This window comes from Canis lupus, chromosome 21 (genome assembly GCF_011100685.1).
Source record: "Canis lupus familiaris isolate Mischka breed German Shepherd chromosome 21, alternate assembly UU_Cfam_GSD_1.0, whole genome shotgun sequence".
NCBI lineage: Eukaryota > Metazoa > Chordata > Mammalia > Carnivora > Canidae > Canis > Canis lupus.
The window spans coordinates 16,384,971-16,399,513 of record NC_049242.1 but is presented as its reverse complement, the minus strand read 5'-3'; the positions used below and the strand labels follow the sequence as shown (position 1 = coordinate 16,399,513).

The following is a 14,543-nucleotide window of genomic DNA, read 5'->3' as shown; positions in this document are numbered from 1 at the left end:
CCAAACAGAAAAGTTCTTGCGCACCTGCTTCTTAGCACCCTGACACTTCTGACTTTAATGACAGCACTAACAACTACCAGAAAATAGAATTTAAAAAACAAAATGCTGAATATAACTACATTCTATCTTCTAAATAGTTGATTCATCAATTTTTAAAGGCTTCTCACTGATGTATCGTGACTGGTATATAAAAGCTTGCTCAGATGTAAAAGCAAAAGCAAAACAGAGCCATTCTCCTAAACTGGCAAAATGTAACCAAATTACCACAAAACTGACCTTAGGAACAAAGAGAAACAGAGCAGAAAAAGGCCAGATTACTTCTGGCAGTACCATAGTGGCAAATATCCCAGAACGGAGAAAAGCTGGCCAAGTAGAAGAGAGAAAATTAAAGGACTTTCCAAAACCAGCCAAGCCCAGTACACACAGCATTCCCAACAGCTGGAGTGAGCCTCAGAAGCAACACACAGGTATAAGGTCCAGCCTTATTCTTTATTTATAGCACAGTTCAAAGTCAAGTACAAAAGGAATGACTTCCATTTCCTGGATTGGCATTGGACGTCCTTCCTACCAGCTGCAATTACATCATTTTAATCTATTTTCTGCTTTTCTTTCTTTGGGGGGGGGATGGGGTGTAACAAATGGACCAAAGAGACTTTAATCTCAAAATGAAGAGAAAGCTCTGCTTGCAGAGAAACAAAGGAGTAACTCTCCCTCTTGTGAAAGGCAGTCGAAAACTCTGCTCCAGTTATGAGGGCCACGGATGGTGTAGAAAAACTATCACAAAGAGATTCTTCGTGGAGGTGGCATGAAGATGGCGAGGACCTGGGATGTGTGATGGCTGCTGTCACCACCATCACCCTCTCTTCTATCTCAACCTTCGCCCCACCAAATCTAATGACAAAAAAGGGAAAGTAATTACATGTAGAAAACCAAAGTGAATGGGAACATGGGTAGAATGAACATAAAAGAAACCGAAAATGATCAAAATTGCTCAGTGCTTCTTTCTCAGATTGGCATAGTAATCTTTGATCCACTGCTTCATGTGTCTAACTTCCAAGGAGCGGGCTAATAGCACAGCCGTGGGATCAAAGGCATTTCTGGCTCGGAGATCTAGATGATGGGCCCCTTCTGGGATGGTGATCGCAACCAAGGTGTCTGTGATATCCTTGGTTACTCCACCTCCTGACCAGGGGTCTAGTTCACCATTGCTAAGTGAGGGAAAGAAGAAAAAATAAGATTGTTAGTTTTTGATAACTACACCCAGATACGACAGGAGAAACCTATTACATGTATAACATCTTAAATTACAAGTTTATAACCTGGGGGATTTGATATGAGGATCTAATCTGTCATATAAAAAGCTGCTTCATGCTAGAGTTTTACAGTATTTCTGCAGCTAAGTATAAGCAACAAAATCAGAGAAGACTGAAGGTGGTACTCTATGAATCAACCAAACTGCTCTAGGACTTGGAATTTAGAAGCCTGATTTCAGTCCCAGCTTCATCACTCAAAAGTTCTATGACACACAATGCATTAACAACACATGGCAATGATACGTGGGTGTCCTTTAAAAGCTCCAGGCAATGTATATACATTTTACTCTGTAATGAGCCAACATTGATACATTATTATTACCTTTATTACTAAAGTCCATAGTAAAATCCCCTGCGTTTCACCTATTCCCTCTCCCTTTCCCCACCAACTATCTGATTCAGTTTCCTCATCGTAAAGTAGAGATAATAAGGCCGACCTCATAAGGTTGTTATAAGGGTTAAACCAGATAGTAGATGTGGATGTACTGAATAAGGACAAGTGTCAGGTACAGAGGAGTCCTTCAATTAATACTGATTTCCTTCTTTCCTAGGATGCAACTACCAGAATGATGAAAAAAACTCCCATATTTAAAAATGCTATTTATCTCAGCTTAAAAAAAAAAAAAACAACTGATTTAACCCCCTCTTTAAATAATACTTCCCTCTTTATACACTACTTTTAAAAATAGGATGGTAGACCAGAAAAAATTCCTCCAAATCTGGAATCAGAAACTTTGGGCATTACTCAAAGATCTTCATTTTATATTATCTTTAAAGGTAATTTTATTTGTCTTGGCTGGTTCACACACCACCTCTCAGACTGATGTAAACAGGATCACTCATTAAAACTGGTTATTTAGCTTAGCTGAGTAAAAGCCCAAAACTCCACTGACAGTATTCCTAACAATACTATTAACAGCTCTGTTGAGATTAACTCCCCCAAAAGTCACCCATGCAAAAATGTACAATTCAATGGTTTGTAATATGTTCTGAGCATGGTGGGCTCTTTCTTCCTTTATTTAAAGGCAGGAGATAAATTCCTATGTGAAATGTGCCCTCCCTTGTTGAAATGGTTATCTTCGTTCTTCTTGCTGGCTGTGTAGCTTGTGGACTGGTGTGTACATGAGAGCTCCCCCTTTAGGGCTTACAACCATTTTTTTTTTAAGATTTTATTTATCTATTAATGAGAGACACACAGAGAGAGGCAGAGAAATAGGCAGAGGGAGAAGCAAGCTCCCTGCGGGGAGCCTGATGTGGGACTCAATCCCAGGACCCCGGGATCATGCCCTGACCTGAGCCAAAAACAGACACTTAACCAACTGAGCCACACTGGAGCCCAAAAAAACGTTTTGGCATTGGTGGGATAGAACTCACACCTCAGAAGAGACTGGAGCCTTAATCCAGCACCTTGGACTGCTCGGCCATGCCACTGCCTAAACACCCCAAACCAAGGGTAGTTCCTCTTAGCACAAGAGGGCCCCTTTCCCCTGCCTGCCTTTCTTCTAACTATCCTCCATTAATATGAGGGTTCCAATTTCTCTAAATCCTTGCCAATACTTATCTTTTTGATTATAGCCATCCTATGTGGGTGTGAAACGGAATCTCATTTTGGTTTTGATTTGAATTTCCCAAATGACTGAAAGTACTGGGAACTTTTTCATGTGCTGAAGGGCCAGGTGTATATCTTATTTGAAAAAAATGTCTATTCAGATCCTTGAACATTTTTAAATTAGTTATCAACTAAATTCATTTGATCAACTTTGAGTTAATTTTTTTGTATAATTATGAAATAGGGATCCAACTTCTTTCTTTTGCTTGTAAAAATCCTTTTTTGCCAGCATCATTTCTTGAAAAAAAGCTATTCTTTCCCCAATAAATTGCCCTGCCCCTTGTGGAAAATCAATTAACCATACACATAACAAGAGTTGATTTCCAGACTACCAATTCTCTTTGAAAGATCTGTATGTCTTTCTTTATCATAGTATTGTAATATATGGATTATGGTAGCTTTGTAGTAAGTTTGACAACAGGATGTATGAGTTCTTCAAATTTGTTTTTCCTTTTTTAATACTGTTTTGGCTACTGTGGGCCCCCTACATTTTTATATGATCAGCCTGTCAATTGATGTGAAAAAAATCAGCTGAGATTTTGATAGAGATTATACTGAATTTGTAGATCAATTTCTGGAATATTAATACCTTACTAATATTATCTCTTACACAAGAAAATGAGGATGCCTTTCCATTTTTTTTAGATCTTTAATTTCTTCCAATGTTTCGTAGTTTTCAGTGTATAAGTCTTACACTTCTTGTTTTTCCTAAGTATTTTATTTTTGATGCTATTGTAAATCAAATTGCTTCCTAGCATTATTAATCCCACACCTACATAGAGTAATTTAGAGTTTACAAAGCTTTCACATTTGACTATTATAACAACTCTGTGAGGTAGGTTTAATTACAGCTCTTTTATAGATGAGAAAACTAGTGTCCAGAGAAATGAAAAGACTTGCCCAAGTCACTCAGCTAGAAATGGCAAAACTGAGATACAAACTCAGGCCTTATAACCCCAGTCCAATGCTCAATCTTACATTACATTGCATTTCATGGACACAATTTGGAAATCAACAGCACATATCCTCTTGACTTGTGTGGTGCAGAGTAAGAAGAGCATAAACTCTGGGATCAGACACATTTGGGTTCCATTTCTAGGTCTGCCTCTCAGCTTCTTAATCTCATGGAAGTTAAGATTCCTCAAAATAAAATAAAGACTGAAATACCTGGATTTAAGAACATGGCAACTATTAGATCATTTTCCCCTGGTACTGTATCTCTTGGTATATCTTTATCTACATAATCACTTGACATACGATATGTTACAAAACATTTTTATGTGCATTCTGACATTTGTTTCATGACATTTGTTTCATGTACATCCCATTTTGCTGATATTGGTACAAAGCCCAAATAACAAATCTTCAGGGTCACATTATCAGATATATGAAATGGTTCCCATAATTTGCATAATCATTTTTAAAAGTTTCATCTATAAGTACAATCTAGGGATCCCTGGGTGGCGCAGCGGTTTGGCGCCTGCCTTTGGCCCAGGGCACGATCCTGGAGACCTGGGATCGAATCCCACGTCAGGCTCCTGGTGCATGGAGCCTGCTTCTCCCTCTGTCTGTGTCTCTGCCTCTCTCTCTCTGTGTGTGTGTGTGACTATCATAAATAAAAAAAATAAATAAATAAAAATTTATAAGTACAATCTATACAGAGATGACTATCAAATAATATCTTTAGCGAGGACCTTTCTCCTAAACTACTTGACATTTTTACATGGAAATCTGATTAGACATCTCAAATGTACTAGGTCTAAAAAAGAGCTCTTAATACTCCTCAACTCTCAATCAGCCCTCCCACTATCTTCCCAATCTTTGTCAAAGGCAACCCTATCCTTCTAGTCAATTAGGCCAAAAAGTTTGATGTCACTTTTGAATCTCTTTCTTTCACACCCTATCTATCACCAATTCCTGTCAGTTAAATCTTCAAAAATATAGCTAGAACTTCAACACTTCTTACCACCTCCACTGCCACCACTCTGGCTCAAATTACCATTACCTTTAACCTAAATAGCTCTTTAACTGATCTTCCAGCTTTTACTCTTATCTCCGGCCTTAGAGCAGCCAATTTGACCCGGTTAAAACCTGAATTAGATTATGTCACTTCTCTACTCAAAACACTGAGTTTTCCCATTTCATTCGGACTAAAAACCAAAATCTTTACTAGGACCTATAGGTTTCTATATCATCTAGGCCCTCGGTGGCCTCTAATTTTATCTTGTGCTACTCTCTCCCTCATCAGTTCCACTCCAGCCACACTGACCTTCTTACTATAGCCAGGACATTTATCTCTCAAGGCCTTTGCCTACTCCTTGGTTTGGAGTGTTCTTATCCCCCCAAACCGTATGGCTACCTCCTTCCTCCAGATCATTTTTCCAGTGCTCCCCCTTGGTGAGGTCTTCCTTGATAATTCTCATCTAAAGTTGCAAACCTTGGGCAGCCCGGGTGGCTCAGCGGTTTAGCACCGCCTTCAGCCCAGGGCCTGATCCTGGAGATCCGGGATCGAGTCCCACGTCGGGCTCCCTGCATGGAGCCTGCTTGCCGTCTGCCTCTCTCTCTCTCTCTCTCTCTCTCTCTCTCTCTCTCTGTCTCTCATGAATAGCTATATAAAATCTTTTTTTAAAAAATAAATAAAATTGCAAACCTTGGGGTGCCTGGCTGGCTCAATTGGAGGAGCATGTGACTCTTAATCTCAGGGTCATGGGTTCAAAGCCCTACACGTTGGGTGTAGAGATTACTTGAATAAACAAAAGAAATAAAATACAATTGCAAATCTTTTCCTTTCTCCCAACATTTCATGGCTTCTTTCCTGGTTTATTTTTCATTCTTAGCACTTAGCTCCTCTTAACATATTTATAGGTACTATCTTTACCTATTTCTCCACCTAGAACTCCATGATGGCAGGGACTTTGTCTCATTTGTTTATCATTATATCTACAGTGCCTAGAACCAGGCCTGGCACATGGTAGGAGCCAAATATTTACTGAACGAAGGAAAAAAATCTAAGTGTCTAGTTGTCTGCAGCCTTGTACTAAATGCTCTACAAAGAGATATATAAATATATATATGCAAGTTCAGGAACATGAAATCACTTTAGTACTTTTTACATGGGAAACCAGTTAATATAAGTGATTAATAAAAATATAGAGAAAATATATAGACCTTCAGCTGTGTATAAGTAGTGGCAAGAACAATTAACTAAGATCTAAGTTATATACCCTTAGCAGCCCATGACCTTGGGTAAGTCATCTAACCTCTGTGAACCTTAATTCCCATATGTATTGTGAAGAAAAACAAAAAATTTTTAAAGGATTTATTTATTTATTTTAGAGAGAAGAGAGGAAGACAGCACAGCAGCAGGGAGGGGCAGACAGAGAGAATCTCCAGCAGGGTCCTCTCTCAACCCAGGGGCCATCATGGGCCTCAATCCCTTGACCCATGAAATTATGACCTAAGCTGAAAACCAAGAGTCAGATGCCTAACCAACTGGGCCACCCAGGCACTCTCACAAAAATTTTTTTAAAGAAAAGATAATGCTCCTACCTCACAGATATTGTGAGGTTCAAGTTAAATAATAATGTGACAATAAAGTATAAGCTATAAAATACTACACAAATGTGCAGTATTATTATAATTATTATTATCATATTCTGTAAGCATGAGAAGTGTTAATACTTCTGAGAGGTTAATGAATTATGAAAAGGGATGTAAAGGCAGGTCTCCTAGAAATTTGGCCAGAAAAGGAATGTGATCAACGTTTTCCAGGTAAATATACAAACTAAATGAGAAAATAAGCACACACGCACGCATGCACACACACATATGTTTACGCTTGAAATACAATTTTAAACTTCCTGTTCTAGGGGCACCTTTGTGGTTCAGTTATTTTAGCATCTGACTCTGGGTTTTGGCTCAGGTCATGATCTCATGGGTCCTGGGATTGAGCCTACCATGGGCCCCATGCTCAGTAGGGAGTATGCTTTAAGATTCTCTTCCTCTGCCCCTTACCCACTGGCATGCTCACTCTGTCTCTCTCTTTCTCAAATAAATAAATCTTAAAAAAAAAAAAATCCTGTTCTATTCTCACCACATCTCTCTTTAAAAACAAAATGAATTCAACTGCAACTTAATAACATCATTCTTGGGGGAAAAAAACACTCCAAATTTTGTTAAAAACAAAAAGGATAACTCATATGCAAAATACAGCCTTAGTTTTCAACTACCAGATAAATTCTTATAGTAAACTACACAAGGGGTTAGATTCTCTTAAGTGAACAAATAGCCTTTATCATTATTCCAATTTGACAGGACCAACCCAGATAGGAAACTCTCCATTATTTGCAAAACAAAAAAGCCATCCCAACAGCCACATAATAAGCAAACTGCATTTGATTTAAAAGGTCATCTGAATCAGCCCAGTGGCTTAGCAACAGTGTTTAGAGTTGCTGAGAGACCTAAGATGCACATGGACTTGAATTTTTTGGTCCTAGACACGTGAAACCTAAACCAGCCACTGGGACATTTACCAAAAAAAAAAAAAAAAAAAAATACTGGCTTTCACGAGAGAGTCAAGGATGCCTGGATAAAATTCCCAACAGTGAGCTTCTAATCACTGGCAACAATTAATTTGCCTGAGAAATGATATTAAACTAATCAGCTCTTCAGGGACTCCCTTTAGGATTTATATTTAAATAAATGAGCATGACCACTGGTAAGATAACTTCTTACCAGTTGAGACTGGGAGAAAAATAAATCCTTCTAACAAAACAGCTGCAGAATAAGAAAATTACTGAAATGGAATGATTAATGGCCACTATTTATTAAGTACTCATTCATTCAACAAATGTTTACTGAGTGCATACAATGTGTTCAACAGTGAACGGACAAAATCTCTGTCCTCATGGTGCTTACTTCCATGATAATCTATTTACTCATTAAAGTAACCCTATTTGGTAGTCATTACCTCTAACTTCTACAAATTAGCAATTTGCTTGGGGCTATCCAGCTAACTTGGTCTCCCCGACTTCAAAGCCCAAGCTTTTAATTTTTTTTTTAAGATTTTATTTATTCATGAGAGAAAGAGAAAGAGAGGCAGAGACACAGGCAGAGGGAAAAGCAGGCCCCATGCAGGGAGCCCGATGTGGGACTCGATCCCGGGTCTCCAGGATCAGGCCCCAGGCTGAGCCACTAGGGCTGCCCCCAAGCTTTTAATCTAATTAATCCCATAAATACAGACTGAACATTCATTCAGAAAAGTAGTCACAACTGGATTTGTGTGAGATGAACTAAGGAGAGAAGCATGGACATAAAGATACTTTCCAATTGGTTCCTCGAACATTTTCTTACTCATCAGCGAAAAACTTTTTCTAGCTGGTAGCCACTAAGTAGACAGAACAGCAACACCTAAGGCTGTCTCTTTACTTTGGGAATGTGTTTTCTTCAGAAAAGCAGGTAAACTTTGAATTTTTTAATAACTTTAAAATATTTACCTTGGTTTTCTCACCTAGCAGCATAAAGATTTCTTTTTAAAAGTAGACTTTAAAAGATAAGCCAGGATCTTCACATAGTCCTGCCTTTAAACTTTCATATGCCTGTGAAGCCTTTCTAATAAGCTTTGTATTTCATTCCTTGTTTTTATGAACACATACATTTCTCGGGCATCCAATATGTGTCAATACTGGAGCAAGTATTAAGGGCACAGATATGATTAAGACAAAGTCTCTGCCATTAAGAAGTTTGCAATCTCATGGAGGAGACAGAAACACAAATAGATAATTTCCACACAGAGTGCTAAGTGCTATTCACAGGTCTAGGGGAGCTAGGAGGGTAAGGGGAATCTAACCTCTCTGGAGGACTCAGGGAAGGGTTCTTAGAGGACTCCTGAGTCTTAAGAAAGGAAGAAAAAGAGGAAGGGAAAGGACATACAAAGACAAACAGTTCCCTGTAGCTGGGACATAAGTACAAGGCAGAGAGTATATTTCCATTTATTCATTCAAAAAATATTTTTTTGAGCATATATATTTGTCAAATCTGGGTCAAATACTTCCTTGGGTTAACTCTTAAGCATCATACAACACTGTGGGGTGAGTGGTATCATTATAGCATTTTACAGAAAAGAAGACTGAGGATTGAAGAGCTTAAGTAATTTTATTTAAAACAGCCGACTGGACCTTTCAACAGTTCAGTTAGAAAATCCCTCCTTAATACTGAATTAAAACTTTCTAACACTAAACTATAATTTCCATCTGTTGGCTTTAGTTCTATCCCCAAAACTTTTCTCACAAAATCTGCCCCATTCCTCAATGATGATGATTTTGATAGCCTCAGCAAAATAATATAAAAGGGCAGATTACTAAAATATTCATCTATAATGGTTCAATCTAATAAAAAATGACAATGTATTTAACCAAAACTCCTATTAAAACCTTTATACAAGGATTTAAAGACTCTACAGATCAACTTGGACTTTAGCTTTACAAGGTCAAAGCAAGGAAGGATGAGCTTAAAGTATCAGCATGCTACAGAAATCCATTTAAATACTAAATGGAGATAAATTACCAAAGAAAAACAAAACAAAACAAAACTGACAAAGTCCTTCTTTTGAAGGAACAAAAATGAACCTGGAGATCCAAAGTTGTGTTTAAGCCTTTTATACTAGGTCCCTTCATGCTTTCCTGATTTCACACACCCTACTTTGGCAGTTTCCTTAAGTAATCTATACTTAGATCTATTTGCTCAACCATTACTTTATAAGGCTGATCTGAAGAGTAGGTTGATTTGAAGAATCCTCCTGAGAACAAGAAACACAACTTAAAAAAATTAAACAAAAGAATCTTTAAGTTTTCCATGAAAGTGTTTCACCTTTTATTTGGGGCAGGTATCCTGCTGGGTGAGCAAACAGCATGCATCTAATAAGACAGAAGCTCTTTTGCAAATTGGGCAGTGTCACCAGCCTAAATACAGAGAATGATCCTTCAAAACAGCACTCCTCACTCCTAAAAGCTACCAGCCATGTGCAGAAGGCCAAATTTGACCCTCATTTTAAAGACTTGTAAAAGAATGACTTTTACAGTTTAAACAATGGCTCCAGGTTAAGAGGTATGTACACTATCTCTCTACTATTTAGATTTGGAGAAATTTTTTGAGTAATTGGTTGTTAGCTTAATAGCTGACCAAATCAAAATATGGAAATTTTAAAATCACAATCAGATACACAAAGGAGTCTATTTAATTAATTTTAATATGAGCCCAAACCAAATATATCCCTTCTAAAGAAACAGTGTAACATAGAAGAACAAACACAGGTTTTGTAGTCAGACAAGCCAAGGTTGAAATCTGGCTTTATCACTTAGTAACTATAACAAAGCTAGATGAGGTCTGGCAAGTGACTGAACACAGTGACCTTCACTTTCCTTCTCAGTGAAAAAGGGACTATAACAACTATTTCATAGGACTGTTGTGAGGATTCAATTAGGCAATTTATTTAAAGTGTCTCATATAGTGCCTGAAACAGAACAGAATAAGCACCTCAAAAGTGTTTGTTGAGGGGCACGTGGGTGTCTCAGTTGATTAAGCGTCCGCCTTCAGCTCAGGTCATGATCCCAGGGTCCTGGGATCAAGTCTCATATCAGGCTTCCCACAGGGGGCCTGCTTCTTCCTCTGTCTCTGCCTCTCTCTGTGTCTCTTATGAATAAATAAATAAAATCTTTTTAAAAAATAATAACACAAATTGAGAGCAGCAGATGATGCTCCATTTTGTGCTAGCATCGTTTCATAAATGATTTAAATTTTGTTACTGTTATTGTTTTTAAGCCTTTTAAGCACGTTGGTAATAGAGTATAAAATCTATCTCTTGTGTAGCATCCTCTGTCTTTCAAGGAAAAACATGATGGATAGCACTACTGCATTCTATATTATTGTCAGCATGCATCAGTAAAATGTCAGTAAAACTGTCAGTAAAAACTCACCTAAAAATGATGTTTGTGTGTGCACTTATGTTTTTGCCTCCATATGTAGTAATGATCCAGGCAGGCCTCGGTCTCACACCCCACTGTTTAAAACAGTCATCAGAAAATTCCCTCAAGTTCCATGAGTGAGGTTCAAACATGTCATCAATACCATTAGTACAAAAAGGCATGACCATTTCTGTGCAGGCCTTAAAAAAGGAAATCAAAAGAGAATCCAATAAGAAAATGAGGCACAAAGAGTTAAATAAGTTATCCAAAGTCATACAGCTAGTAGTAGCAAAGCTAGGGTTTGAACTTAGTTGATTTGGCTTCAGAGCCCCTGATCTTTATCTCTGTCATACCACCTCTCATTATTCCTGGAAAGACTCAGCTGAGAAGTTACAAAAATTAGGGCTACATATTCTTCCTTTTTAAACTGCTTTCTTTTGCACTTATTATCATAATGAATCATCAAAACAACTCTGGAGGCAAAGTATTTTTATTATTATTAGTCTCATGCAGATGAAAGAATGGAGGCTAAGAGAGAATCAAATTAGACTCCCCTTCCTTTCTGCATCCATAAAATACTTCCTTTTTGGAAGTAATATAAATAGTTTATAATATAAATAGTTTTTTCAATGAACTATATTTGAAGGTGAGATCATGTCCTATTTACCTTTGTATCTTCAGAGCCTACAATGTTGTCTGGCATGTGGTAAGTACCCAGAATATATTTGGTGATGCTAAATGAAGGAAGGAAGGAAGGAAGGAAGGAAGGAAGGAAGGAAGGAAGGAAGGAAGGAAGGAAGGGAGGGAGGGAGGGAGGGAGGGAGGGAGGGAGGGAGGGAGGGAGGGAGGGAGGAAGGAAGGAAACGAACAAATGGAGGGAGGGAAGGAACAAATGAACGAACAAACTTATCCACGGTTCACAGTGTAAGACAATGGAGCCCATATTTGGATCCAGGTTGGTGACAAAATCTTGTGAACTCTGTCACAGTATAACCATATCAGTGAAAAATAAGTTCCACTTGAGGAAATGATACATGCTTACCTGATAGCTCCACCCCTGGGTTCCCAGACTGCTAGTTGTTGTCTCTGATACATTGAGGCAGCTGGCCTGGCCTGAATAATTGTAATATACATTCAGAGCTTGGAAAATATTCTGCAGAAGCTGTGCATCAGGTACGTTGGGATTTCTCAAATACTGGCACACTACCTGTCATTTTAAAAGGACATAAAGGAAGAGTCAGAATATATTTATAAAATCATGATTTTTAATGAAACAAAGAAATATGATTTTGATTTGTCTATAAAACAATCTTAAACATCTAACAGCATTGCTTGACAATTTTTATCTCGAGTATAATCCTGTTCATAAATGAATAAACCATCATTCTCTAAGTATAAAATTTAAATTACTCTTAGCTATAGAAATAAACCAGTCATTTGCATGGTGTGCAAAATCCTCCACACCTACCACTGTAGCTTCCTCCCTTGTTTCAGTCTAGCAAAATCATTCCCACCACACCAGGCTCTTTCTCTCCTCTTTGCCTTTATTCACCCTGAAATACCCTTTTCCCACTCTCCCACTCTCCCACTCCATTAATGTCTGGCAAACACCAATTCATTTTCTATAATACGTAGCTTAAGTATCACCTCCTCTGTGAGGCTATCATTAGCTATGCCCTCAAGTTGGGAAGAACTAGATCACTCCCTTTGTGCTTCTACTTATAACCTGTACTTGTTTCTAGCAAAGCCCCTATAACACTGCACTGTATTCATTTGATTCCAGAACATCTCACTCAGCACTTAGCAAGGTATCTGACACCTAAATGCTAACTAAATGAATAAATACATTTTCGTGAAAATGCAAAATTTATAAAATTTCTTATGGAAAAACTGTATCAAACTCCAATATCTGTTGTATGATAAGAAGCATACCAGGTAGTACCCTAGATTCCAAATATTCTTATTACTGAACTATAATTAGCACCTGAAACTCTAGTACTAAAAATCACACAATACTCAGGGTCGGGAGTAAAGCAGGAATGACTAGACAGGGGTGTGGGGAACTTTTAAGGGAAGAAAAATATTCAATATCTTCACAGAGGTCTGGGTAATACAACAAACAGTCCACCTGGAATTTGTCTAATTAACTGTATATAAATTTTATATTAAAAAAAGAATCATACAGGGGATCCCTGGGTGGCTCAATGGTTTAGTGCCTGCCTTCAGCCGAGGGTGTGATCCTGGAGTCCCGGGATCGAGTTCCACATCAGGCTCCCTGCATGGAGCCTGCTTTTTCCCCTGCCTATGTCTCTGCCTATCTCTCTCTCTCTCTCTCTCTCTACGTGTCTCTCATGAATAAATAAGTTAAATAAAATCTTTAAAAAAAAAGAATCATACAAATAATAAACTCTAGTTAATGATGATAAAGAAGAAGTACACTAATGTCTGCAACTCACTGAAATGCATTTAAAAGGTAAAATGGAATGAAGGATAGAAGGATGGCTAGGCAAATATGTATGTGCTAAATCAAATATAGCAAAATGCTTTTCTAGAATTTAAGTGGTATTTTTATGGGTGTTCACTGTCCAATTATTTCAGTGTTTCTGTATTTGAAATTTTCACAATAAAATGTTGGGGAAAAATCACAGGCAATGGAATCAGAGTAGAAAAACAACAATAGCTACTAATTACTAAGTTCTGGGTTTACAATCATTATATCATACATTCCTCAAACAATCTTATCAGATATATTATTGTCCACTATTTTACACAGAGAAATCGAATCTTAGGTTAAATCACTTTATTTAAGGTCATCCAGCTGGTAAATGTTAAGATCTAGATACAACTCCAGATCTCTCTAGTTCTGAAAGATACATCTTATCCATTACGCTACACAACTTAAAAAGCATTCCTTGTAAAACTGCAAATAGCCTCAATGGCAAGGAAAACACATTTATTAAGTTTGCATCCTCTATTAACACCTTGACATGAAGTCAGTGATTTGGTCCTTTCTCCTCTCATATGGAAAAGATTGTATACAGCAGGCAAGTTCTGATTAAGAGAGAGAGAGAGAGAGAGAGAGAGATGTCCAGAGAAGAAAGAGCCAGGAAAGAAAGAGTCTAGTTACCCTACTTCAGGGAGAGACTCTGGGCAGCAGAAGCCACAAGGCCTGGGCTGGGGACGTGCTCCCACTCAGGAAAGAAGGACACTGAGAAAGGAAGTGAACAGCAGAAAGCAAACCATCACAGTTCTGCTTAGGACCAGTTTCCAGCAACACCTTTCTAGAAAAAAAAAAAAAAAAAAAAGGAAATGTGAAAAGGCAGAAGAAATGAATCAGAGAAAATTCAATGCCCCTCCCCAAACGCATTTAGCACAAAAATATTTCTGTACTTTGTGAAAAAACAGTTTCATAGTCAAATAATTTTAAGAAATGTTGTATCTGCAAATGTGAACAATTTACTTGACTGCAGGATTCCTCAGAGCCTTTAACATGCTCAATGTGGCTTTCCAAAAGGGAGACAGAGTGTGCACTACTCCCAGTAAGTTTTAGAGTGAAAGAAAAGTCAGAAATTAAGGTGTCCAAAGAACTTGGATATATCCTTAAAAAGTAACAGAGAGGTCATAAGAATAAGATACACCTGAAAAGGTGTACATAAAGAA

The 14,543-nt window shown here is 37.9% G+C and overlaps 1 protein-coding gene across 3 annotated transcripts in view; it reads right to left on the bottom strand.

The window, feature by feature from the left end:
* Positions 1–470: 470 nt before the first annotated feature.
* Positions 471–14,543, bottom strand: part of PRCP (prolylcarboxypeptidase) — a 65,281-nt gene continuing 51,208 nt past the window's right edge. For all 3 annotated transcript variants that reach the window (XM_038568483.1, XM_038568484.1, XM_038568482.1), the window contains 3 exons: positions 11,926–12,090; positions 10,896–11,083; positions 471–1,208 (listed from right to left, as the gene is read on the bottom strand). In XM_038568483.1, coding sequence (XP_038424411.1) covers positions 992–1,208; positions 10,896–11,083; positions 11,926–12,090 — 570 coding nt within the window. In that variant the 3' untranslated portion in view covers positions 471–991. The remainder of the gene's footprint in view (positions 1,209–10,895; positions 11,084–11,925; positions 12,091–14,543) is intronic.